The sequence below is a fragment of the Dama dama genome, chromosome 27 (assembly GCF_033118175.1).
Source record: "Dama dama isolate Ldn47 chromosome 27, ASM3311817v1, whole genome shotgun sequence".
NCBI classification, from domain to species: Eukaryota; Metazoa; Chordata; class Mammalia; order Artiodactyla; family Cervidae; genus Dama; species Dama dama.
Genome location: NC_083707.1, coordinates 34,356,877 through 34,384,736, shown reverse-complemented (window position 1 = coordinate 34,384,736; position 27,860 = coordinate 34,356,877). Strand labels below are relative to the sequence as shown.

The following is a 27,860-nucleotide window of genomic DNA, read 5'->3' as shown; positions in this document are numbered from 1 at the left end:
CTGTGCCACCTGGTCATGCTTTATTTTAAATACTTCTTATAGGTCAGGAAGCAACAGTTAGAACTGGACATGGACCAACAGACTGGTTCCAAATAGGAAAAGGAGTACGTCAAGGCTGTATATCGTCACCCTGCTTATTTAACTTATATGCAGAGTACATCATGAGAAACGCTGGGCTGGAAGAAGCACAAGCTGGAGTCAAGATTGCTGGGGGAAATATCAATAACCTCAGATATGCAGATGACACCACCCTTATGGGCAGAGAGTGAAGAGGAACTAAAAAGCCTCTTGATGAAAGTGAAAGAGGAGAGTGAAAAAATTGGCTTAAAGCTTAACATTCAGAAAACTAAGATCATGGCATCTGGTCCCATCACCTCATGGGAAATAGATGGGGAAACAGTAGAAACAGTGGCTGACTTAATTTTTTTGGGCTCCAAAATCACTGCAGATGGTGACTGCAGCCATGAAATTAAAAGACACTTACTCCTTGGAAGGAAAGTTATAACCAACCTAGATAGCATATTAAAAAGCAGAGACATTACTTTGCCAACAAAGGTCCGTCTGGTCAAAGCTATGGTTTTTCCAGTGGTCATGTATGGATGTGAGAGTTGGACTGTGAAGAAAGCTGAGTGCCGAAGAATTGATGCTTTTGAACTATGGTGTTGGAGAAGACTCTTGAGAGTCTCTTGGACTGCAAGGAGATCCAACCAGTCCATCCTAAAGGAGATCAGTCCTGGGTGTTCACTGGAAGGACTGATGCTGAAGCTGAAACTCCAATACTTTGGCCACCTCATGCGAAGAGTTGACTCATTGGAAAAGACCCTGATGCTGGGAGGGATTGGGGGCAGGAGGAGAAGGGGACGACAGAGGATGAGATGGCTGGATGGCATCACCAATTCAATGGGCATGAGTTTGGGTAGACTCTGGGAGTTGGTGATGGACAGGGAGGCCTGGCGTGCTGCGATTCATGAGGTCGCAAAGAGTCGGACACGACTGAGCGACTGAACTGAACTGAACTGATTGTCTGTCTTTTTCTAGTAGACTGTAAACCCTTTAAAAGAAGTGACATTATCTTGGTCACTGTTGTATTTTAGCACTGATGGTACTCATTATAGGTGTTTAGTGAAACCCTTTTCAATGAAAATGAATAAATCTGAGGAAGTCTTTTTAGGGTATCTCAAACAATTGAACATACTTGTTTATCTGGTAAGTTTTACTGCAAAATGAAAGCTTCTATTTCTTCATCTCTATGAACAAGGTGGAATATAACTCAGAATGCCTAATGCTTTTTGGCTGTTAAACTCCTTTCCCTTTTAACCTGCTTATAGCTACTGAAATTGCATTCTCCTATGAAATTGAGGCTGTTTTTCTTTCTCTGAAGCAGCAGTTAAAGGTAGGCAAGAGGAAAGAAGTGGAATCCTACTGATGGAAATAGGAACTATCCTATTTTCTCACATCCATTTAAATTTAAGCTAGGATCAGTGAACAATCAGGAGTTGACTCTACAGATACTTTAATATTAAAAGCGGCAGTAAACTGGAGAAAACTAGAAGTAATAAAGGATCAGTGAACAATCAGGAGTTGACTCTACAGATACTTTAATATTAAAAGCGGCAGTAAACTGGAGAAAACTAGAAGTAATAAACAAGCTAGGGAATATTGCTTCATTTTATGACTGCCTATACCAGTGACATTTTTAAGCTTGGAAACTAAGGGTTTCAAGAGGTTGTGTTCCATAATATCTTATGACATTTTAACATATCAGAGTTGAATTCTTGGAAACAATACGGAAAATGGTAGGGTAATGTTTAAAAAATACTTCGTTAGAATTGATTAATGCCACTTAGCTCCTTCAATGTTTTTCAGTGACTTTTCAATGTCAATGCTCTTTTTGGCCTCTAGATTTAATAGTTCTAGAGTTTAATAGTTTAAAGTGAATAAATTATTTACCTACAATCAGAACTATTTGAATGTTATTGCATGAAGCCCAAGCTATTAATTTGAATAGATGTTTGAAAGAGAAATATGAAATGTGAAGTATTTTTTTAAAATAGTTAAAATTAAGTTTCTTCTTTTTTTCTTCCATTTATTTTTATTAGTTGGAGGCTAATTACTTTACAATATTGTAGTGGTTTTTGCCATACATTGACATGAATCAGCCATGGATTTACATGTGTTCCCCATCCCAATCCCCCCTCCCGCCTCCCTCTACATCCCATTCCTCTGGGTCTTCCCAGTGCACCAGCCAAGTTTCTTCTTATAACAGTTTAACAATGTCTTGGTTTGGAATAGTTTAGAGAGAACTTTATCTTTATTTCCTTTGGAATTTTAAAGGCAAATAGCAAGAACAACAGTAGCAGCAGCTGTTAAGTATAGGATCACAACTAGAGCACCTAATCCTCTGTTTTTATCTTCTCTCTTATTAGTATAATTTATTTAAGTTGAAATAGATTCATGTGGCTTGTGGCTACCATTTTGAACCACAGTTCTAGACTTTTCCTAGTACTGACTTAGGATTCAGCATTCTCAAGTTAGTTTCTATTCATCTACCAGCAATTGAAATTGCTTTCAATTTGTTTGCTTTCCTTCCCATTTTCCATCTTCATAGTCTTGTGTCTTTAAAAATATATATGTATCTGTGTGTGTATATATATATATATATATAAAATCTTTACTGTAGCTTTGTGGGATTTGGGGAGGGAGCCATAGTAGATGCAGATGTTCACTTTGTCATCTTTTCTTAGATCTTGATTGTCCTAATTCCTGTCTCTAGAATGTACTCCAATTAAACCATGACGCCGAGTTCTTTATCCTTTGTTCTAGACATTTTAGTCGTATTAATGCAACCTATGATCTCTAATCTTTATTTTTTTATACCCATATCAACACTTGTTGATAGGAGTTTTACATAAAAATCTCTCGGTTCTTTTTGTTTCAGTTGTACAGTTTTCATGAATTCATGGCATGTCCTACCATGCTATTACTCCCATAGACATTTCTGTATACTTAGTATCTTACTAAGTTATTGAGTTAAAATTATTATATAGAATTTATATTTGCTAAATTCCTAAAGTGGGATATGTGTCTTTTTTTTTCAACCATATTTTTTCCTGGTTATATAAACAATGAAATTAGAGAAATTTTGAAAAATAAGCAAAATACTAAGAAGAAAATCTTCTATTTTATTGGTACCTATGAGATAACTATTAGTAGCATTTTGGGAAATACCTTTCTTTTCATCACCCACCCCTTTCATGTATATATTCCCTCTTCCCTTCAGCCCTCAAGATAATAAAATCTATTTTGTAATCTAACACTGGAGTCTTTTTTTTAAAACTGAAAGAAGATAACTTTTTTTTAAACTTTGTATTCTTTGACCTTTAGTATTCATTCAACTAAAAAAGTTGTTGAACACTCATTATGTGTGATATGCTATGCTGGGCAAAGCAGATGCAAGTTTGCATCCAATCCATTGGTACTGGACTGGGTTCAATTTTTGGGTCTAATAAATTAAAATAAGGTCAGTTTCTTCAATAAATAAGTTCCCCTTGAATAGAGTTTAAAATTAGCAGATTTTTATAGAATTGCACTCAGAATTGCAGCGTGTAGAAAATGATATAGCATGATTTCAGCCTATATGGGAATATGTGAAAGGCATTATAACTAATTAATTTTCTCTGTATTTTCCAATTCAATTCTTTAATTCTTCCTAAAGTATAAAAATCCTGAAATTAATACCTGGAGCAATATCTTATAGTAGTTGACAAATATTTTTTATTTCAGATAATTGAGGCATAATTGATAAATAAATTTTTTTAAATGTTTATCATAGTGATTTGATAAATGTATAGATTGTAAAAAGGATCCCTACCATCTGGTAAATTAATATATCCATCACCTCACATATTTTTTATATTTATTTTTTGATGAGAACATTTTAGTTGTACTCTAAAAATACTTTGCTTTTGTTTCATAGATTAAGAGCAGGATTGTGTGATCGCTGTGCAGTAACTGAAGAACATATGCGGAAGAAGCAACAAGAGTTTGAAAATATTCGGCAGCAGAATCTTAAACTTATCACAGAGCTTAGTGAGTTTCCTTTCTTCACTTACTAAGTATTTAAAACATAGTATGCTACTGTTAAACACCTATTATTAAATTGGTTACAACCAGATGGGTTGTTTACATGTTTTCTTTGTTTAGACACAAGGTCAGATGTCATTTTTTTCCCTTTTTGTAGATGTAATCTCATGCTTATTTTAGTAAGAAATAGGGTATAGATTGTTGTTTTGTGATCCCATGAACTGTAGCTCACCAGACTCCTCTGTCCATGGAATTTTTGAGGGTGTAGAAAGGTTATACAAATACTGTCCGTGTTGGCCTTAAAGTCTTACCAGCTGTAAGACAAGAAGCACATTTTCTTTGGATATATACATATTTGCTTCTTTGGTTTCATTTCATGTAATTTGATTATTTATATTTAGTAAATATAGACACAAAGCAGACAATGTAGTACAAAGATGTATGCTTTTCCTGATTTTCACTATTTTTTTACACACTGTTACAAGTATATCATTTTCAGATTAGTCTACTTACCCATTTCATGTAGGATTTTCTTACATTTATCTTCCTTTCCAAACTAATTCCATATATTGACTTTATTTTTTTCTATTAATTATATTGCTGTCCTCTGGTTACTCAAGCAGAATATATGAGTATATTCTCATTATTATAAAATGAGATAGAAAAAACATAATTTTGTTTTGCTCCCAGAGGTAACTACTATTAAGAACATAATAAATATCTTTCCAGGTCCAAGTTTGTCTATCTTTTGTTTACCTCTGTCCTTCACTTTACCCCCTCCCCTCTCTTCTTGTTTAAATTTTAAAAGGATCATCTCCAAAATATTCTTCTTGTTCTGACATATGTTGTTTTAGACTGTAAGAAATTGTTACATGTTGATATATTTCAGTTCAGTTCAGTCGCTCAGTCGTGTCCGACTCTTTGTGACCCCAGGAACCGCAACACGCCAGGCCTCCCTGTCCATCACCAACTCCTGGAGTTTACCCAAACTCATGTCCATTGAGTTGGTGATGCCATCCAACCATCTCATCCTCTGTTATCCCCTTCACCCGCTCTCAATCTTCCCCAGCATCAGGGTCTTTTCCAATGAGTCAGCTCTCTGCATCAGGTGGCCAAAGTATTGGAGTTTCAGCTTCAGCATCAGTCCTTCCAGTGAACACCCAGGACTGATCTCCTTTAGAGATGGACTGGTTGGATCTCCTTGCAGTCCAAGGGACCCTCAAGAGTCTTCTCCAACACCATAGTTCAAAAGCATCAATTCTTCGGTGCTTAGCTTTCTTTACAGTCCAACTCTCATATCCACACATGACCACTGGAAAAACCATAGCTTTGACCAGATGGACCTTTGTTGGCAAAGTAATGTCTCTGCTTTTTAATATGCTAGCTAGGTTGGTCATAACTTTCCTTCCAAGGAGTAAGCATCTTTTAATTTCATGGCTGCAGTCACCATCTGCAGTGATTTTGGAGCCCAAAAAAATTAAGTCAGCCACTGTTTCTACTGTTTCCCAATCTATTTGCCATGAAGTAATGGGACCGGATGCCATGATCTTAGTTTTCTGAATGTTGAACTTTAAGCCAACTTTTCACTCTTCTCTTTCACTTTCATCAAGAGCCTCTTTAGTTCTTCTTCACTTTCTGCCATAAGGGTGGTGTCATCTGCATATCTGAGGTTATTGATATTTCTCCCGGCAATCTTGATATCAGCTTGTGCTTCTTCCAGCCCAGCGTTTCTCATGATGTACTCTGCATAGAAGTTAAATAAGCAGGGTGACGATATACAGCCTTGACGTACTCCTTTTCCTGTTTGGAACCAGTCTGTTGTTCCATGTCCAGTTGTAACTGTTGGTTCCTGACCTGTATACAGGTTTCTCAAGAGGCAGGTTTAGACCCATAGATTTTGTGGTGTGTATGAATACTTGTATGCATGCATTTATTTAGGAGTATAAGGTTATCAGTGAGTAGAAAACTATTACATTTATGACACTGACTTCTTGAAGAAGTAGGACTGTTTTCCTAAAATTATGCCACCCTCTGAATAATCCTCATCATTTTCTTTACCTTGTTTCTTTATTTCCTATAAAATAGAAACTGGATCTGAAAGCTTGATAGGTCCAAATTAAACCTTTTTGACAGCAGTCCTTCATGGGTAAAATTGTCTACTTTATATTGCATCCTATCAGGATGTAGGTATTGTCAGGTTCTTCCACTCTTTGGGGTTGATTGTCAGATTTCTCCATTATACAGTTGAATCTTCCCCTGGTACCAAGTAGTCTGAGTTGGAAGGATGGATGTGTGATATTTTGAAATCTTGCAAAAATACAATTCTCCCTCAATCTTTCTTTAGTAATTTTAGTATCTATTGTTGATTCTGGCCTGAATCAATTATTTAATTACAGATTACAAAATGATAATTTTCCATTTCTGTTATTCTTCTTACATTCATATGCTGGCATTCTTCTATAAACAAGAATTCTCCCTCATCAGTTAGGGCTATTAGTTACCGTAGGATGCAGTTCCTACTAGAAAGGCACGATGCATCTTAATATTTTCCCTTTAATTGCCCGTTTTCAGAATAAGATCTTATATAATAGTTACCTACAATGGTGACAAATGAGGTATTATGTGTTGCATATGTTACGTTTCACTTTGCTTTTGAGGTGAGTGGGCTTTCTCTGTTTTGAGCATAACAGACACGTGGAATTTTTATGTATGTAGTGTGTCAGTTATGTTATTTTATTGATACTGATTACCTCAGTCTTGTATGCCTACTCTCTTTTGGTAATCACTTCTATCATGTTACTTCGAGGTCTTCCGTCTTTTAAATCTTTAAACATTTCATTATTATGTAAGATAATGCTGTGACCTGAAATACTTGGAAATCTATATGAGTCATTTTCTACTGACTGTAGTGGTCATTGAATTAGGATCACTCAGGAGTTCAGGCTTGAACTGGAAATTTCAAGTTCAGTCCCTCCACCAGTGCTGATACCAACAACTACTTGCTTACTCTGCTTGGGTTTCACTCACATTTTGTTTTTGCTGTTGATTGTGGCAGTGGTGTGGGAGTCTCCTGGATGTCTCTTTATGTGTCTGGCTCAGTTGTCCTCTCGGATCCTTTTCTGATTTTCTCAATAGCCCAAAGTAAACCTTTTTTTCCTTGGAATTTCATTTAGTATTTTATCTGTGCTTCTCTTAACACCTTTATTACTTTCAGCAGTTAAAAAAAAATAGTTTATATAATATCTTGTGTCTTATTAGACTGTACTTTCCTTTAGGTCACTGTCATATCTTAAGGTTTTTTTGGAGTTTTTTTCCCGATCCTCCAAAGGAGGCAGTTTAGTAGCCCTCACATATTGTATATAGTCAACAAATTTTTATTTACTCAATGTAAGAAAATATGTTGAGATTGTAAACCACTAAATTATTAACAGATTTTTGGAGTGTGATTAACTTTCTTTATGAAAGGTTAATTGTACTTATTCTGACTTGATCTCTTTGATATATTCCTCCTAGTAAAACACATGCTTAAGCAGTGACATAATATCAAGGATTAATAAAAATTTTGTTCTGGCAGCCATAGAAATTATAGCCCCAAACTGAGTTTTTGCTTTATAAATAAGGATGGATAGGAAAATTTAGCCAAGGTCGAGTCAAACAAGGAGATGCTACTTCAGTGGTATATTAAGTTACTGATACCATAATTATTCATGAAACATAGAGTATGACTAAGAAAGAAAATTTACTTAAGTGTGCTTCTGTTATAAAAAATTACACTGATATTCACTGTTATATTTTATGATTAGATTTATTTTGAGATAAATGACTCAGTAAAATGGTATTTGAAATTAGTAGGACTGAGTACCAGATGGAATGCTTTCTTGTCCTCACATGAATAATTAAACTATACTGCCCAGTACATGAGGTCCTCTTTCTTTTTTGCCCACAAGCATTACATAAAATTATCAGTTAATCATTTATGTGAAACTGGCACAGTGTGAGGTGTAGTAATCACTACCTAGTAACAAATTAGTTTTGAATAGTAGCATTAACCCTGACTAACATATGACTTAGAATCTGAAATCCTAATTTCTCCATGACTGTTGAAATTATTGAAAGAGCCTGACATGCATCCTAATATAGCTATAATTTATGCCTTCTTTTCACATTATATTTAAGTGAATGAAAAGAACACTCTGCAGGAAGAAAATAAAAAGCTTTCTGAACAGCTGCAGCAGAAAATTGAGTAAGTATTTTTTCTTAATTGTGGCAAAAAAATTGAGTATTTTCCCCTACCTTCTCTTTCTTCATTTTACTTAGCTATGCAAACTGTAAAGGTATATTAAGAATCAAAGATTTCTTTTTTAAAAATTATAAAGTATTCTGCAGTTGAAAATACAAGGAAAATCACTGTATTTTTGTTTTGGAAGTATATATGAAGACTTTGTATGCATCTCTTAGCTTAGTATTTGAATGTATAAAGTATCAAAACATTTTAAAGCATTTTCATTTTTATAACTATTATAAATAAATTATTCAAATAATTTGAAATACTTCTATTTTAAACAAATACTTGAGTTTTGTTACCACCTTTCCAGCTCTGTTCTAGAAACTTAATAAAAGTAATATGAATGATTATGTCCTCTTACACATTTCTCAGGCCTGGAGAACTTCTTTTTCCTCTCCCCCTCTCCCCCACTTTTTGTTAATAAAAATAATAACTTTTATCCTGTATACCAGTTACTCTTCTTGGTGTTCTGTGTTTATTATTTCTAATCCTCACTGTGATTCTTCAAGGTAGTTTTATTGTCTCTACTTTATGGACAAGGAATCCACATCTTACAGAAGTCAAATAACTTGCCGTGGTCTCACAACTAGTAGATAACGAGACATCACTCAGAACCCCATCTTCTGACTTAGAAGACTCTGTCCTCTCCATTATTTGACAGTGTTTCAAAAAAAGAATCTGTTTTTCTGGATCTAGTCTGATACAGAGCAAGAGATATGGCCAGTTCTTAGTTCCCATTTATGTCAAGTTTATGTAATATCTTTTAAGAGTTACAATTCAGGATAATGTTAATGGTTTCCAGGGTTTTTAAAGGCTGTTGCATTTAAGTGGACATCTTTGAAAATTTTGCTAAACTATGTAGACATAACATGATTTTGCCTTAGTTATTATCTTATGTATAAACACATGTCCCAAGTGGAATTAGCATCTTTATCATATCAGTGCTTTTTTTCAGTAGTGGGTGTCCAAAAAGATTTTGATATTCCTGCCATGTTAGCAGTCCACTGAATATTGGTAGCCAAGGAGAATTTTGAGGGGGGATAACAAATGAGGAAAGAAGGATTTGGGGCCAGACTGAGGTTATTAAACAAGTGTGTATGAAGATGTCAGCACTTACTGATTTTACTTGTGCTGAATATTGAAGTGAGGCTAGAACACAAGTTCACAATCATTTCTATATGATTCCAAAGCCTCAAATGTTTTTTTTGAAACGTTACAACATACCCTCACCTCAACTGACAAGATACTTTTTATTATTGTTGTTCAGTTCCTAAGACGCATCTGACTCTTTGTGACCCATGAAGTGTAGCCCGCCAGGCTTCTCTATCCTTGGGATTTACCAGGGAAGAATACTGGAGTGGGTTGCCATTTCCTTCTCCAGGGGATCTTCCTGACAGGGATCAAACCCACATCTCCTGCATTGGCGGGCACATTCTTTACCGCGGAGCCACCGGGGAAGCCCGGTTTTTATTACTGTCTTCCTTATCTGTCCCACTTCTGTGAGCATTCCTGTGCTTTCCTGTGATAAGATCTGTGTGCTTGACTGCAGGGGGTACCTCAGGCTCCACTGAAGGTGTTTTGTAACAAACTGTATATTCTCTGTATTACCCTTCACTTTTAAAAAGAACTTGAGTTCTGAATTGCATCTGGTTCAAAGATTTCAGATGAGTGGTGGTTGACCTACATTAATTTATGTTCTGTGAAGTAAAGGTCACCCCAATCATATCAATCAGTTTAGGGCATGTATTTTTTATTTAGTACATGCCTCCCTCAGGACAGTGTAGGGGATAATCTGCTGTGTCTTTCAATTCTCTCCTGAAATTTAAGACAGTTATTCACATAAGCCAGCTTATTCTCCTCAAACATATTCCCTTTTGCTTTCAATCAGAAAAAAAGCAAGTATTATCTTGTCTGAAGTTTCTCTGATCGTTAGAAAGAAAGTATTATTTTATTTATATTTTTTCTTGCTAAATGCTGTAATTCTGATTCACCTAATCTGAGTTAGATGTTACAGATACCTTTTAAGGTAGGACAGTTGTTCAATGACAGTATAGTAAATTATTCACAAAAAGTTTTGCTGTTATGAAGTTAAAAATATATATTCAACTGTACCAGTCACAGAAAGAAAATAATTAAGTAAGTTTTGAGGACATGACTCACTTTGTTTTGGGAAATGAATGTCCTGGGTGAGTGAAAGTCAAAGGAGTCTTCTTTTTTTGTTTGTTTTTTTTAACCCTTACCCTTGGCATTGAAAGTGCAGAATTCTAATCACTGGGCCAGGGAAGTTCCCTCACTGTTCTCTTTTAAACTGAATTCCTTGTATAACTTAAATCGCCATTATTTAAATACCTTTTATATAGGTTTGCTGTCTCCCAAGTGTATTTAATTTTAGTGAGATGATACTGTTAGAAAGTTCTAAGTCTGGGTAGAGATCACTGTACGGAGTGATACTTGTTGATTCTGATTTTAACTTCTGGGACCATCTGGAACAAGTTTACCCCTCCTTCTACTTGATGGCCCTTTGTGTGCATTAAAGATCGGTATGGGACCTTCCTGTGTCTTCATCATAAGTAGGTAAATATGCAGAGTAAATATTTTCTGTTCATTAACTATTCCTCATGAGACATTACTTGAAGACTCTTCCAATTATTTCTCTTTAATGTTTCAGTTTGTCAATATTTTAATTAAGTCAATCTTCTAGGTATAGTCTGACCAGTAGAGTAGTACTGCCCACTCCATTTTTCTGTTTCTTTACTTATATTGTATGTGCTTGCATGCTCAGTTGTTCAGTCATGTCCAACTCTTTGTGATCCCATGGACTGTAGCCTACCAGGCTTTTCTGCCCATGGGATTCTCCAGACAAGAATACTAGAGTGGGTTGCTATTTCCTCCTCCAGGGGATCTTCCTGATGTGGAGGTCAAACCCGCATCTCCTACATTTCCTGCATTGAAAGGCGGATTCTTCACCACGGACCCACCTGGGAAGCCCTAATATTAATGTGGTCAAGATAGGTATATTTTGACCTTACTGGGTTTACTGCTAACTAGAACCTTCAAGTCAAAGTCTTCTCCTATCCTCTACTTGTAGACTTTTTGTGGTGGTATAAAAATACAGGACTTTAGAGTCATGACTTTGTAGGAGTTGTTGCAGAAACCTTACGTCAAAGGAGTCTTCATTGTAAAATAAGTGCAATATTGATTAAATACTATTTTCTGGGCATTGCATTACATTTTTACATATATCATTTCTTTCAACTTTTCCAGAAAAATGAAGTAGGAAAGTACAGTACTGTATCTAATTTAATAGATGAGGTAACTGAGACTCAGAAAGGTTAACTAACTTACCCAACATGACTAGTTAAGTGTGGCTCCGATGGTAAAGAATTCTTCTATAGTGCAAGAGACCTGTGTTCAATCCCTAATTAACCAAAAGGTGTGGCATAAACTTTTAACTTTTCTCAGAAAATCAGAATGAGACGTAATGCTTTAATTTAGTTAAGACATGGAAAGTTGTATTTTTCCTTTTTTCTTTTATGACAAAGGACAAAGGAGGACAAAGCCAGCACTTGTTTACTTAGTTTAGACACCTCTAGTTAGAGCTGGTTTTTGGGGGGGGGGTTCCCTTTTGTGATCCCAGCTACTTCTAGGTTGACTGCCAGGAAATCAGTTTCTTCTCGTGACTCATTCATGTTTCAGGTTGAATTTTTATGACTAATAGGCAGGTAGCCTATGACGTGATTAGTTAAAGCAAGGTCAGATAGATTTCACACTCCATTAATTTGTAAGAGTTTCTCATATGACTTTAGCTTACTTTGTTTTTTCCAGAATAAAATGGTAATTGTAAGTAGATATTAGTTGTAAAGATTTTCCTTGGAATGTAGCATAGGATTATAGACCACAATAATACTGATATTATCTAGAAAATTTAGATATAAATCTGTTAGGAAAAATTAATCTCAATTAAAAAAACTATGTTGGTCATAGTTTATAAAAATCTCATTCTTTGGAAATATGTAGTCGTACAAATTGATAGGACTATATTAGAAAAGACTGGTTTTGTCATGTAAAACTTAAATGCCTGACAGACTGATAAAAATTGTTGGCACATAAGGTCCAAAATGGTTTGGCATGGGAAAGTCAGTTGAGTTAAAATGAATTATTTTACTCAATACCCACAATTCAGTCATAACCCAGTCTTTGTGTATCTTCAGTCTTGAATTGGGCAAGAATGTATGCCTAGATCAGTACGAATTTATTTTTCTAGTGGAATTGGGAATCTTCCATATTCATTCATTCAACAAATACTTACTGAGCATGTACCAGGTACCCACTGTTGCAGATACTCGTGCTGTATCAGTGAGCCAAAAAGAGCCTTAGCCTTTTGGAGCTCACAGTTCTGGCCAATGAGCAGTAGACAAACCAATTATGTACTAGGTTAGAAAACAATGACTGCTGCGGATAAAGTTACATCAGAATAAGAATAAGGAACAGGAGTACTAGGGTGTGGAAAGGGGGTTGCAGTTTTAAATAGCATGTTTAAGGCAGGCAATGATGAGCAGGTAAAACTCCATTAAACACTTGGAAAAGATGAGGTAATTAGCCTTGTGATATCTGGGGGTGAGCATTCCAAGCAGCTGGGACAGCTGGAGCAAAGAACATAAAGCAGGAGAGTGCCTGGTGTGTCTGAGGAGCCTTGGGGGATTGAGGGTGGCAGGAGTAGAATATAATTTGAAAGGGGTCAGATAGGTAATAAGGGGAGAGAGATAAACCAATCATTCTAAGGACTTTGGCTTGTGTTTTCAGTTAAGTGGGAAGATGTGGCAGGTTTTAATCAGAAGAGTGGCATAGTATGACTTGTTTTAATGGGACTGTTTGAGTCCTACTTGTAGTCAGTCATTAGTCCCATGGTCTATACCCAGGATAACAGTATTGTCTTTGGGAGTCTGGCTGCCAGGGTTTAGAACCTGTTTCTGTTACTTACTGCTACTTTTATTTTAGTAAGTCACTTAATCTTTATATCTTAATTTTTCCCTTTGTAAAGTGAGAGTAATATCTTATGCTTAAACTGATACATGTAGCACTTTGAAGAGTGCCTGCCATTGCAAACCTGCAACTAACATTGGTGGTATCAGTGTTCGTATTACTTCAGTTCAGTCACTCAGTCGTGTCTGACTCTTTGTGACCCCATGGAATGCAGCACACCAGGCCTCCCTGTCCATCACCAACTATGGAGCTTACTCAAATTTATGTCCATTGAGTCGGTAATGTCATCCCACCATCTCATCCTCTGTCATCCTGTTCTCCTCCTGCCTTCAATCTTTCCCAGCATCAGGGTCTTTTCCAGTGAGTCAGTTCTTCACATTAGGTGGCCAGAGTATTGGAGTTTCAGCTTCAACATCAGTCCTTCTAATGAATGTTCAGGACTGATTTCCTTTAGGATGGACTGGTTGGATCTCCTTGCAGTCCAAGGGACTCTCAAGAGTCTTCTCCAACACTACAGTTCAAAAGCATCAGTTCTTCAGCGCTCAGCTTTCTTTATAGTCCAACTCTCACATCCATACATGACTACTAGGAAAACCATAGCTTTGACTAGATGGACCTTTGCTGGCAAAGTAATGTCTCTGCTTTTTAATATGTTGTATAGATTGGTCATAACTTTCCTTCCAAAGAGCAAACGTCTTTTAATTTCATGGCTGCAGTCACCATCTGCAGTGATTTTGGAGTCCAAAAAAAAATAAAGTCTCTCTCTGTTTCCATTGTTTCCCTATCTATTTTCCATAAAGTGATGGGACCAGATTCCATGATCTTGGTTTTTTGAATGTTGAATTTTAAGCCAAACTTTTCACTCTCTCCTTTCACTTTCATCAAGAGGCTCTTTAGTTCTCCTTTACTTTCTGCCATAAGTGTGGTGTCATCTGCATATCTGAGGTTATTGATATTTCTCCCGGCAATCTTGATTCCAGCTTGTGCTTCATCCAGTCCAACATTTCTCATAATATACTCTGCATATTCGTTAAATAAGCAGAGTGACAGTATACAGCCTCGTATTATTTCAGACACTGAATTTGTCATTTGCCAGTCTTATTGATGTATGCAGGTCAGGAAGCAAGTTAGAAGTGGACATGGAACAACAGACTGATTCCAAATAGGAAAAGGAGTATGTCAAGGCTGTATATTGTCACCGTGCTTATTTAACTTACACGCATAGTACATCATGAAAAACGCTGAGCTAGATGAAAACACAAGCTGGAATCAAGACTGCTGGGAGAAATATCAATAACCTCAGATGTGCAGATGACACCACACTTACGGCTGAAAATGAAGAACTAAAGAGCCTCTTGATGAAAGTGGAAGAAGAGAGTGAAAAAGTTGATTTACAGCTCAGCATTCAGAAAACTAAGATCATGGCATCCGGTCCCATCACTTCATGGCAAATAGATGGGGAAACAGTTGCTGACTTTATTTTTTTGGGCTCCAAAATCACTGCAGATGGTGACTGCAGCCATGAAATGAAAGGACGCTTACTCCTTAGAAGGAAAGTTATGACCTAGACAACCTAGACAGCATAATAAAAAACAGAGACATTACTTTACCAATGAAGATCTGTCTAGTCAAGGCTATGGTTTTTCCAGTAGTCATGTATGGATGTGAGAGTTGACTATAAAGAACACTGAGCACTGAAGAATTGATGCTTTTGAACTGTGGTGTTGGAGAAGACTCTTGAGATTCCCTTGGACTGCAAGGAGAACCAACCAGTCCATCCTAAAGGAAATCAGTTCTAGGTGTTCATTGGAAGGACTGATGTTGAAGCTGAAACTCTAATACTTTGGCCACCTGATGTGAAGAACTGACTCATTTGAAAAGACCCTGATGCTGGGAAAGATTGAGGGCAGGCAAAGAAGGGGACTACAGAGGATAAGATGGTTGGATGGCATCACCGACTCAATGGACGTGAGTTTGGGTAGGCTCCGGGAGTTGGTGATGGACAGGGAGGCCTGGCGCGCTGCGGTTCATGGGGTCGCAAAGAGTCAGACACGACTGAGCGACTGAACTGAACTGAAATGAAAACTTATTGATTCTATTGTCACAGTGTTTAACACTGGTCCCTTCCTTTCCATACCTATCTTCAGAATTCCAGCTCAAACCTGCAGATGCTCCTGCCTGGACTATTACAGCCACTGCTTCCTTTCTTTCTGTCCCAGCCAATCTTGCACAGTCCTGCTGGCTAGGTTGTCACATTACTGCCATCTCTAAAACCTTAATTCCTTTCTTCTTGCTTTCTAAATGATGTGTATACTTACTTGAGGCTCTCCTTCATGTAGTTCCAGCATGTCCGTCTCTAACACAAGTACATGGTACTACTCCCTGCCTTTCGCAAACTTGAAGGATCCTCAGTGGATTTTCTCTGTCATTTAAAATTCTTTTAATTTTCGCCTCAAGTACCACCAGCTACACTTTCTACTTTACCTCTCACAATAATATTTTCCATCTGGTATTCTAGTCATTTGAATATTTCTCTGATCCTTTTATTTAGGAATGTTAGATGCAAGGAGTTATTTCTCTTCCAACTTCATACCTGTGTTTGGCTGTTGTTTATTCACTCAGTCTTCATGTCCTCCTTTTTTGCAGTCCCATGGACTGCAGCCCACCAGGCTCCTCTGTCCATGGGATTCTCCAGGCAAGGATACTGGAGTGGGGTGCCATTTCCTCCTTCAGGGGATCTTCCTGAGAGTGTTCTGCTATAGCTCATACCTTATGGTAGATGTTTTAATAAATATTTACTGAACTAATTTAATTTTCCTTATTTTCCTCTAGGAATGATCAGCCACATAAAGCAACTGATCTTGAATCCGAGGAAGATGTTATTCCAGATTCACCAATAACAACCTTTTCATTTTCTGGCACTAATCGGCTACGAAGAAAGGAGAACCTCCGCGTCCGATATGTAGAGCAAACACATGCTAAACTGGAGCAGTCTGGCTGTGCACATGGTGAGGATTAGAGTTGTAGCTTAGTTACCTAGTTGTGTAAAAAAAACAAAAAAACCGAGTATTCATCTATTGTTAGGAAGATAGTCACTGTTCACGGTAACGTACGTTACAACTATAACCTTAACTGCCATCAGTGAAGTGACTGGGAAGGTGTCTTCTGCCTGTGTTATGTATAGACATGATTTGCTCATCTGAATATGTAAGCACTCAACATTTTACAAATGTAGGGAATAGTTTTTTCCTTTTTATTTAAAAAATATCCCTATGTGTATATCTGAGTGGGATACAATGAAAGAGGAAGGTAGGCTAACATTGAGTCCCACCTCCTGTATGCTGGTTATTATGCTGAGTGATTTGAATACATTATTACTGTATTTTAATTCTCACGACAGGTTTGTGGGGTAGCTTCTAGCACCTTTGTTTTATAGATGAGGAAAGATTTGTTCCTAAGAGCAGTTAAATAGCCTGTCAAGTGGATGAGTCAAAATTCAAGTATAGATCTTCCTGCCTCTAAATTTTTGTACTTTGGAAGTATTATCCATAGCTACTCCCATCAAAGGTTTAACTAGCTATTTTTAATTTTTCTAATGTGTAGCACTTGGTGGTAAATCAGGAAATGGTTTTATGATGTTTCTAGTTTGTGGCTTATCAGTGGCATATTTATTAATTCCAGGCCAGTTTACCATTTCTGGTACATACTTTGAAACTACATTTTCATATAGTCCTGAAATTTATCCTATGGTGTGTCACAGTGCTAATTCCTTTTAATATTGATCTAAAAGTAAATCAGTATTTAGAACTTCCATCTTTAACCTAAACTGTTTGTAACAAGGAAAGCATTTGAGGGGAAGGAGTATATCTAGTCCTAGAGATATTTTTATAATGCAGGTAAATTATTGACAGTAGTTCTGCCTTTTAAAAAAAAATAGTAGTCTTAATTTTTGATATTAGAAAATTGACACAGTTTTTCCCCATTTTATATGAGCTTGCATCACCATCTAGTGGAAAACAAAAGAATTGTTAAAAATCTTATACATAATTAAGAACTAAAGTAAAATGTAACATCTTGGATCTAGAATGAACACTTGTGGGCCTTTTAGTCTAATATCATATAGGACATGAATAACCACAGATAAGCATCAGCATAGTTTAGATCATGTATAAATCTATCTGAAAGAATATCCAGAAAAACAAAACAGCAATTTTCTTTTTCAGGAAAGTCATCTTGTACAAATGCTCTTGGTTTATCTCTTTGTTTTATGAGAATAACTTGTAACTGTTTAAAACCATGTCAGTTTTAATCTTGTTCTGATCATTTTTACTTGGACTATGAAATTTTGGTTTTAAAATATCACTTTTGAGCCATGCAAATTATTTTAAAACTCATTTAATGACTAGTTACTCCTTTTCTAACACCCATGCTTGTTGATTTTAAAATGGTGTGTGTGTGTGTTAACCACTCAGTCGTGTCCGACTCTTTGTGGTTCCATGGACTGTAGCCCACCAGGCTCCTCTGTCCATGGAATTCTACAGGCAAGGATATTGGAGTAGGTTGTCATTTATGCTTTTTAATGATAATTTCTAGTTATAATTAGTAAAAATCTATTCCTCTTTACTTTGTCCTTCTTTTGGTTTTCTTTGAATTAAATCCTTAGGTAGTGGGATGATTTCTGATAAAGCATGTTTCAGATTTCCTTCCAGAAAATGAAAACTCTGAAATAAAGACTGAAAAGCAATATGATGCAGTATTCATTGCAGATGAACCCACTGATTTCCAGCATTACACAAGGAAAGGTCACCTTAAAATATTACAACTCTAGTAGGCTTAGGTCTGAAGAAGGTTATCTGTTCCAGTCCTCTTCTCCCCCACTGTCTTAACTTCCAACTTTAATGAAACTAAAGGAATAACCTCTTTATTAGACTGTTGAAGTTATAACACTAAAATAGACTTCCAGTGGATTTAAAGATAGATTTGTATTGGCATATTAATTTTATCATGATTGTATGTTTATTTGTAATCTCTCCTTTTTTTTTCCCTTAGAATTGAGAAAAGTACCAAAGTCTTCAGCTCATCCACAACATAAGCCTAATAAGGAAAGTGAAATTCTAGTGGCTGACACTTGTGATCAGAGTCAAGCTCCAGTGGCTAGTAAGCAAGATACTAAGATTATAAACTGGTGGGCAAGAGTGGCCAACCATGTGAATTTAGACAATATTTTAAAATATTTTCCATGTAATTTTATTTGTATTACTTGTTTAAATAGTCTTTTTCATATTGAACAGTAATGTATTCTGTTATTAGTTAGTATTGATATCTATGGACTTCCCTGATGGCTTAGATGGTAAAGAATCTGCCGGCAGTTCAGGAGACCCAGGTTCAATCCCTGGGTCAGGAAGATCTCCTGGAGAAGGGAATGGCTACCCACTCCAGTATTCTTGCCTGGAAAATTCAATGGACTGAGGAGGCTTATCCATTTTAATACAAATTGCTAGTAATTTTAAGTAAATAAGGCTTTACCGTGGTTTACTCATTCATTCAACAAATATTTGAGTGCCTACTGTATACTGGGCACTAAACAAAATAAAATGATTAACGCCATAGAGCTTACAGTCTCGTTGAGGGAGAAAGAAAGTAAATATATGTTAGAGGAAGCAGGATCTCTGAAGAAAAATAAAGCAGGGTAAGAAGAGATTTTAGAAAGTCTCACCTTAAAAAAAAAGTAACATTTGAGCAGAGACTGAGGGAAGCAGGTGAGTCATGTGGATTTCAGGGCAAAGGGCATCCCAGGTGGAGACATCAGTGACCACAGAGGCCCTGAGGTGAGGGTGCTCTTTGATTTGTTTGAAGAACATTAAGGAGCCCTTTGTGGGCAGGGCAGAGTGAGTGAACGGGAGATTGTTTTGGGCAACTCTAAGAGGAAAGAGACTGGTAGCTGGAGGTTTGCAGGATGGAGCTGAGGGTAGGGGTGGTTAGAAATCAGGAGTTTGTTTTTGAAAATATATTGTTTCGGATACTGAGTAGCCATTCAGGTGAAGATTTTGATGGGTAGGTGAATGTGAATATAGACGAGTCTGGGATAGAGGTGGTTGTTAGCATGTAGGGGAGATCTGAAGCCATGAGACTGGGTGAGATTGCCAAGGAAGTGAATGATGATGGGAGGAGAAGCAGTTCCAGTACTTAGGCACAAGGCTCTCCATCGTGGAAAGGAGTGATTTTCAACTGTATTGTATTGTCACTCCGGTCTGGCCGTTTTAGACTTTTTTTCCCCTCCAATTACTTCCTCATGGAATTTTAATATAGCACAAGAAATCCGTTTAATTAAATATTTTTAATGATAATTTTTTCAGTGGCAATAAGCCTGCAACGTATTGCAATTTATAGTAGGTATTTTGGGCTTTATAAAACAGAATTTTTAAAATTGTTCAGTGCCATTTTGTAAAGTGGTCCTTTGAGCTTTTTCTTTGCTTTTTTGTACGTTTTCATATGGCTAGTTTCTACAGTTGTATAATTGTTTGTGTTTTTTTTTTTCGTTAAACTTAGAACCACATGGAAAAAGCAGTTATCCTCCTGATAGTTTAGCTACAGTAGTTGCTGAAACACTTGGACTTTGTGTTCAAGAAGAATCTGTAAGTAATTGTTTAGTTTGGTAATAAATATGAATTAATTAGTGTCCTTTGAGGTCAGTTTTTAGAGAATTAAGCAAGAGAAAAAAAATTTTTATCCAATGATTATTAGATAAAGGCCTAGAACAAAATTGATGTCACTAGAAAAGGCTCATTTATATTATTCACTCCAGGCAGTTACAGAAAACTCTATCAAGTCTTGAGAATTCTTTGGATATAGGTTACCGGTTGAGTCAGAATTTAGATGGCTTAATAGGGAACTCTGCTCAGTGTTATGTGGCAGCCTGGATGGGAGGGGAGTCTGGGGAGAGTGGATACATGTGTATATATATGGCTGAGTCCCTTTGCTGTCCACCTGAAACTATCACAGCATTGTTAATCGGCTATACTCCAATAAAAAGTTAAATAATGAAAAAAAACTTACATGGCTTAGAGGATTTAGCCAAACCTCTTCCCTATCCCCTCTCCTCCCTACCCTGTTCCAACTTAAAGAGAAGATTTAAACCTTTAGATTGAGTTCAGAGTTTATTGGATCTTTTTGACATCCTTTAAACTGGGCTTTGATTTGGAAAACAGACTAAATTCTTGGGTCTACTACAGATGCTTTAATTCATCTTTGTCCTTACAAATGCCAATCCAGTTAGACCACATCCTTAGGGATTGACTGAGAAATTGACCCCATGATTTTCTTTTCATTATTTAGTGCTTCCTTACGTCAGAAACATTTACTCTTTTTCTTAACCAGTCTCTAAAAAATGGAAGCCTTGAATTCATCAATCTTAAGGAAGCTTCATTTTGTTACAGCTTTAAAACATATCCCTTTGCTTTAGTCAGTAAATTATATAGGCTCTTATAAAGTTTTCTTGCTGTTGAATTTCCAAAATTGAATTGACTTTTGATTACATTTGAATTTTTTTTTTTGCAGGGGGTGGGGTGAGGTTCTTTCTACTTTTAGAACTAACTTCAAGTGATGGTGGTTAGTTTTTACCCTTTGAACTCTAAACATGTTTTAACTTTTTAAAATCCCCTCCTACCAATAAACCTGGCATGTCAGTAGTTTAGACACCAAATCCATTGAGGGAACTGATCTCTGAAGATTTGCTGCTCAAAGTGTGATCCACAGGCCAACAGCATCTTCATTCCTGGAAGTTTGTGAGAGATAGAAAATCTTAAACCCAGCCCAGACCTACTGAACAAGAACTTCTGTTTTCATAGGACCCTCAGTTGATCTGTGTGTATGCAAAAGTTTGGGAAGCACTTGCTCTTTAAAGATCCTTTTAAATTCATCTCCTATAAGTATAAATAATCATCTCTGTTCCCTTCCTATCATCTAACTAATCTGGTTTTTGAGAATTAGCAACTATCAGTCTGCTTTCTGTCCTTAAGAATTTACGTATTCTGGATAACTTATTTAAATGGAATTATATGTGGCTTTTGGGTCTGGCATCTTTCACTTAGCCTGTTTTCGAGTTCATCCGCATCACAACATGTATCAGTATTTCATTCCTTTTTAAGAATAATCCTCCATTGTATTTATGTACCTTATATTTTATTATTGAAGGAATCTCAAGGCCCTCGGAGCCCTGTTGGTGATGAACTCTACCGCTGTCTGGGAGGGGATCACAAAAAACAAGGTTTTGAGGAATGTAGAAGAAATAGTGAAGATAATTTAAGGTAATTTGGGGCACTTTGGTAAAAACTTATAAACTGTCAATGAAATTCCATTGCAATGAGTTCCACAGATTTAAACTATTTCTCTCCCTCAGCTTGTTATTCTCGTTGTATTAATTTTTATTAAAAAAAATATTTCCCCCAGTTTATGACCTGTTGAGGGCGTTTTGCGTTAATGTAGAGATCAGGATGTTACTATTAGGTTCTTTCTGTACTTCTATCAAGCAGTGCTTCAGAGGTCCCAGCCTCATCTCTTTTTAGGATCCAGTCATCCCTCCTGGATTTGTATTTTCTAAGACTGAATGTTGTATGAAATCCATCATTAGCTCCGATGAGCTTTCAAGATTGGGATACACTGTTGCTTTTACTAATTTTAGAACATCCATTAACTAACAATACTATATTTATGTAGCATTTTGCTTTTTAAAAGAGTTTTCAATATTAAATACATATATCACATTTAATTGTCATTATACTAAGTCATTAGGGTAGGTTTTATTACCCCCATATTTTACAGTCAACAAAAATGCAACCCCACAGAGATCAAATGTCTTTTTAAGACCACACAACTATTTTTTTTTTATTTTTTATTAGTTGGAGGCTAATTACTTCACAACATTTCAGTGGGTTTTGTCATACATTGATATGAATCAGCCATAGAGTTACACGTATTCCCCATCCCGATCCCCCCTCCCACCTCCCTCTCCACCCGATTCCTCTGGGTCTTCCCAGTGCACCAGGCCTGAGCACTTGTCTCATGCATCCCACCTGGGCTGGTGATCTGTTTCACCATAGATAATATCTTCTTTCGAAACATCCCACCCTCACCTTCTCCCAGAGTCCAAAAGTCTGTTCTGTACTTCTGTGTCTCATTTTCTGTTTTGCATATAGGGTTATCGTTACCATCTTTCTAAATTCCATATATATGTGTTAGTATGCTGTAATGTTCTTTATCTTTCTGGCTTACTTCACTCTGTAAAATGCGCTCCAGTTTCATCCATCTCATTAGAACTGATTCAAATGAATTCTTTTTAACAGCTGAGTAATATTCCATGGTATATATGTACCACAGCTTCCTTATCCATTCATCTGCTGATGGGCATCTAGGTTGCTTCCATGTCCTGGCTATTATAAACAGTGCTGCGATGAACATTGGGGTGCATGTGTCTCTTTCAGATCTGGTTTCCTCAGTGTGTATGCCCAGGAGTGGGATTGCTGGGTCATATGGCAGTTCTATTTCCAGTTTTTTAAGAAATCTCCACACTGTTCTTCATAGTGGCTGTACTAGTTTGCATTCCCACCAACAGTGTAAGAGGGTTCCCTTTTCTCCACACCCTCTCCAGCATTTATTGCTTGTAGACTTTTGGATAGCAGCCATCCTGACTGGCGTGTAATGGTACCTCATTGTGGTTTTGATTTGCATTTCTCTGATAATGAGTGATGTTGAGCATCTTTTCATGTGTTTGTTAGCCATCTGTATGTCTTCTTTGGAGAAATGTCTGTTTAGTTCTTTGGCCCATTTTTTGATTGGGCCATTTATTTTTCTGGAATTGAGCTGCAGGAGTTGCTTGTATATTTTTGAGATTAATCCTTGGTCTGTTTCTTCATTTGCTATTATTTTCTCCCAATCTGAGGGCTGTCTTTTCACCTTACTTATAGTTTCCTTTGTAGTGCAAAAGCTTTTAAGTTTCATTAGGTCCCATTTGTTTAGTTTTGCTTTTATTTCCAATATTCTGGGAGGTGAAGACCACACAACTATTAAGTGGGCTTTCCAGGTGGTGCTAGTGGTTCTTTAGAACCTGCCTGCTTTTTCAGGAGATGTAAGATGCGTGTTCAATCCCTAGGTCAGGAAGATTTTCCCTGGAGAAGGGCATGGCAACCCACTCCAGTATTGAGTATTCTTGCCTGGAGAATCCCATGGACAGAGGAGCCTGGTGGGCTACAGTCCATAGGGTCACAAAGAGTTGGACATGACTAAAGCAGCTTAGCCTGCACGCACAACTATTTAAGTAAGAGAGTCGGAGCTCTTAGCCATTCCACTTCTTCAAACTTAACCCTAGTGATCTTTCTACTACCCCAGCTGTCTCCTCTGCTATAGGCAGGCTGGGTCATGAGTTATGTTCTATTTTGTAGTATAAGAATTTTATTTCTTGAAGTTACTCTTGATAAGATTTCATAACAACAAAAGAATTGGGGATTTGTTCAAATATTTTCTTATATAGTGTATTTATTTAAGTTACTTTGGAAAAATATTTATAGATAGGAATATCATGGTTATTGAGATAGGTTTGCTGTATCATTTCCCTCTGCTTTTTGTCAGCCAAATAAAGAGAAGCCAGCAACTGAATCATATCTTAAATTTGGGTCAATGATCTGCTTCTAATATGTAGATAAGACCTTACTGTTAATAATTCTGTATTAGCAAAAGTTTTCTCATTATGCTTATCTTTTAATTTTTACCCTGTTTCTTTAATAGGAAAAAACTTTTACCACTCTTTATTTTTTTAGGTTTTCAGATTCAAAGACTCCTCTTCAAGAAGAATTGACTAATCGGGTATCATCTCCTGTATTTGGAGCTACCTCTAACATGAAAAGTAGTTTAGGTTTGAATACAAGTTTGTCCCCTTCTCTTTTAGAGACTGGGAAAAAAACCCATCTGAAAACAGTGCCCCTCAGCAACACTTGTGCTTCTGGACTAGAGAAACCTAGGTCAAAATCTGAAGACGGCGCCCTTATCACACATCATCTTCTTGGGACTGAAGTAAACAAGATCCCTAATCAGTCATCTTCTAATAAGCAGATGCTTATAAATAAAAATACAAGTGAACCCCTAAGTGAGCAAGATAGTATTGATCACATTAAAGATACTGATAAAGATAAACATGTGGTACCCCTGAAGTCACTGGGAGGCAGAACCAAAAGGAAGAAAATTGAGGAAGAAAGTGAAGATGAAGTAATCTGTCCCCAAGCCTCCTTTGATAAAGAAAATGCTTTTCCTTTTCCACTGGATAGTCATTCTTCCATGAATGGAGACTATGTGATGGATAAACCTCTGGATCTGTCTGATCGATTTTCAGCTATCCAACGTCAAGAGAAGAGCCAAGGAAGTGAGAACTCTAAAATCAGATTTAGGCAAGTGACTCTCTATGAGGCTCTGAAGCCCGTTCCAAGGGACTCTTCCTCAAGCTGCAAGGCCTTGAGCAGGAGCTGTGAGCTAACCAAAGACTCCCCAGAAGAGCCCTGTTTACAGGAGTCCCTTTTCCAGTCCTTGAGTAAATCTCCAGATAATAAAACACTGTTACAAATAAAGGAAGAAAACCCAGTATTTAAAATCCCTCTTCGTCCACGTGAAAGTTTGGAGACAGAGAATCTTTTTAATGACACAAAGGTATGTGTTCAGTATTCAAGGGTTTTGATTAAAATGATGGTTTGTGATTTTTCCTAGATGCTAATAATTTTTTCTGTTTTAGGGTGCTGGTTCTCATGAGCCTATAAAGATAAAAACCAGATCCATCCATGGAGCATGTGAAGTTGCATCAGTTCTTCAGTTAAATCCATGTAGAATTGCTAAAACAAAACCTCTACAAAACAACCAAGGTATGTAAACTATAAATAGCATTTCCACTCTCTTTTTAATGAATTTATATTGAGTATTGTAATTTATTATTTACATTCTTTGGATAGATTTAATTGTTTCTGGAAAAAATAGTTTATCCCTGCGTGTTTCTGTGTTTATAGTACAATTCTTACTGGTTTCACCTTAAAATTTTCCTGCTTTTCTACTTTTTGAAAAAATAAATCAACATCTTTAATACCTACTTTTATAGGTAATTTTATAGATTTAATTCTTTTATGTAGTTGTTTCTTGTTTTCTTTACAAAAAGAAAGCTTTAAAAATTTAAACTATACAGATTTTTTTTTTTTAATTTTTTTTTCATTTATTTTTATTAGTTGGAGGCTAATTACGTTACAGTATTGTAGTGGTTTTTGTCATACATTGACAGCCATGGATTTATAAGTATTTCCCATCCTGATCCCCCCTCCCCCCTCCCTCTCCACCCGATTCCTCTGGGTCTTCCCAATGCACCAGGCCCAAGCACTTGTCTCATGCATCCAGCCTGGGCTGGTGATCTTAAACTATACAGATTTTTAAAATTTATAAAAGTAGAAATTTATCATCCAAACCTTGTTCCTCACCATATAGATAGCCAGTCCTTTTTTTTGTATTTTCATATATATATATCTCTCTCTCTCTTAACTATTTGTACATACAAATTTATATGGGTTTTTAAACTTCTTGTTTGAAAACATTGTTTGCCGTTTCATTACTTCATATGCAGTATTTATTCCTTATTGGAAACTTATTCCTTCATCTACGTTTATTTTCCTTTTTTCCTGAAGCTCATTCTTTAGTAATTCTTCCAGTGAGGGTTTCGGTCTCTATACGAAAACATTTTTTTTAAACTCTTATTCCTGATTTTTTTTTTAATCTTTTTGTTTTTATTTTTATTTTTTCCGTGGTTGCTCTAGGGATTGTGGTATACTTACTTAACCTTTCACAATCTACTTTGAGTTAATACTGTACCACTTTATAACTGTACCTTATGTAGTTGTCATGTATATTAACATACATTGAAACCTCCTCCAGGGTTAGTTTTAACTTAAATTTTTTTTTTATTGAAATAAAAATCAGTCATTAAAGTGTATAATTTGGTGGTTTTGATGTAGTCACAATTGTGTCACCATCACTGTACTCTGAAGTTTAGAACATTTTCATCACCATACAAAGAACAGTACCTGCTAGCAGTCAGCCTCCATTTTTCTCTCTTCTTCCCCAGTCCTAAGCAGCCACTTAATCTACTTTCTGTCGCTATAGATTTGCATATTCTTAAGCAGTCATATAAATGGAATTGTACAATATATGATATTTCATGACTTCTTTCACTATTTCAGTTTTTTCACTGTTACAAGTAATCCTGGTTTGAACATTGATATACAATTTTGTGTGGATGTAAGTTTCATTTTTCTTGAGTTATACCTAGAAGTAGAATTGGTGGGCCACATGCTAACTCTGGGGCTTCCCTGGTGGCTCAGACGGTAAAGAATCTGCGTGCCATTCGGGAGACCTGGGTTCTAGCCCTGGGTTAGGAAGATCCCCTGGAGGAGGGCATGGCAACCCACTCCAGTATTTTTGCCTGGAGAATCCCCATGGACAGAGGAGCCTAGCGGACTACAGTTCACGGGGTCGCAAAGAGATGGACAGGACTGAACGACTAAGCACAGCACATGCATGCTAACTCTATGTTTAGCCTTTTGAGGAGCTATCTGTCTTTTCCCAAAGGAGCTACATCAGTTTATATTCCCACCAGCAGCATGTGAGAGTTCCTGTTTCTCCATATTCTCACCAACACTTGTTTTCATTGTCCGTCTTTTTGATTCTAGCCATCCTATGGGTGTGAAGTTATTAATATATCTCAAGTGTGCTTTTGGTTTGCCTTTTCTTTGATGGCTAATGATATTGAGCTTCTTTTCATGTGCTTACTGGCCATTTTCATTTTCTTTGAAGGATTGTCTATTCAGGTCCTTTACTTATTCTCAGTTGGAGTGGTTGTCTTATTATTGAATTGTGAGAGTTCTTTATGTATCCTCAGTATAAGTCCTATTAAGACACATGATTTGGAAATATTTTTCTCATTCTGTGAGTCCTGTAATGTTTTAAAGTGATGAGAATTTTAAAAATCAGTTTTTAATTGTCTATTTTTTCTCCTTATCTAAGATGTATCCTTTGAAAATATCCAGTGGAGTATAGATCCAGGAGCAGACCTTTCTCAGTATAAAACAGATGTTACTGTAGATGATACAAAGGTAAGTTAGAAAGTAGAATCAGAGCCCATGTGGTTATTCTAGTGTATTGTTAGTCACCCTGCTCCCCTGATTCATTCTGTGACCTTGAGATAGTCACACACCTCTTACAACCTTCATATATTTATTCAGAAAACTACAAAATAATAACATTTATTTTCCAATTTTATGGTATTTTTGAAAGGGTAATAATACTTTCTGACTTTTTAGAAACGTTTGCTGAAAAATATAGTTTTAAAATAATGTCAAATGCTAATTACATATTAAATAATTTAATTTTTTATCAAAATAATCTATCATATGCATTGATTAACTTAACATACTTTCAAGAAAAAAATTTCATT

General features: G+C 36.4%; 1 protein-coding gene across 4 annotated transcripts in view; it reads left to right on the top strand.

Annotated features, from left to right (window-relative positions):
* Positions 1–27,860, top strand: part of RBBP8 (RB binding protein 8, endonuclease) — a 59,798-nt gene that overhangs the window by 19,130 nt on the left and 12,808 nt on the right. For all 4 annotated transcript variants that reach the window (XM_061131305.1, XM_061131307.1, XM_061131304.1 and 1 more), the window contains exons 5-13: positions 3,977–4,089; positions 8,260–8,326; positions 16,184–16,359; positions 18,401–18,508; positions 19,901–19,986; positions 21,545–21,657; positions 24,163–25,042; positions 25,125–25,251; positions 27,431–27,519. In XM_061131305.1, the coding sequence (XP_060987288.1) occupies positions 3,977–4,089; positions 8,260–8,326; positions 16,184–16,359; positions 18,401–18,508; positions 19,901–19,986; positions 21,545–21,657; positions 24,163–25,042; positions 25,125–25,251; positions 27,431–27,519 (1,759 nt within the window). The remainder of the gene's footprint in view (positions 1–3,976; positions 4,090–8,259; positions 8,327–16,183; positions 16,360–18,400; positions 18,509–19,900; positions 19,987–21,544; positions 21,658–24,162; positions 25,043–25,124; positions 25,252–27,430; positions 27,520–27,860) is intronic.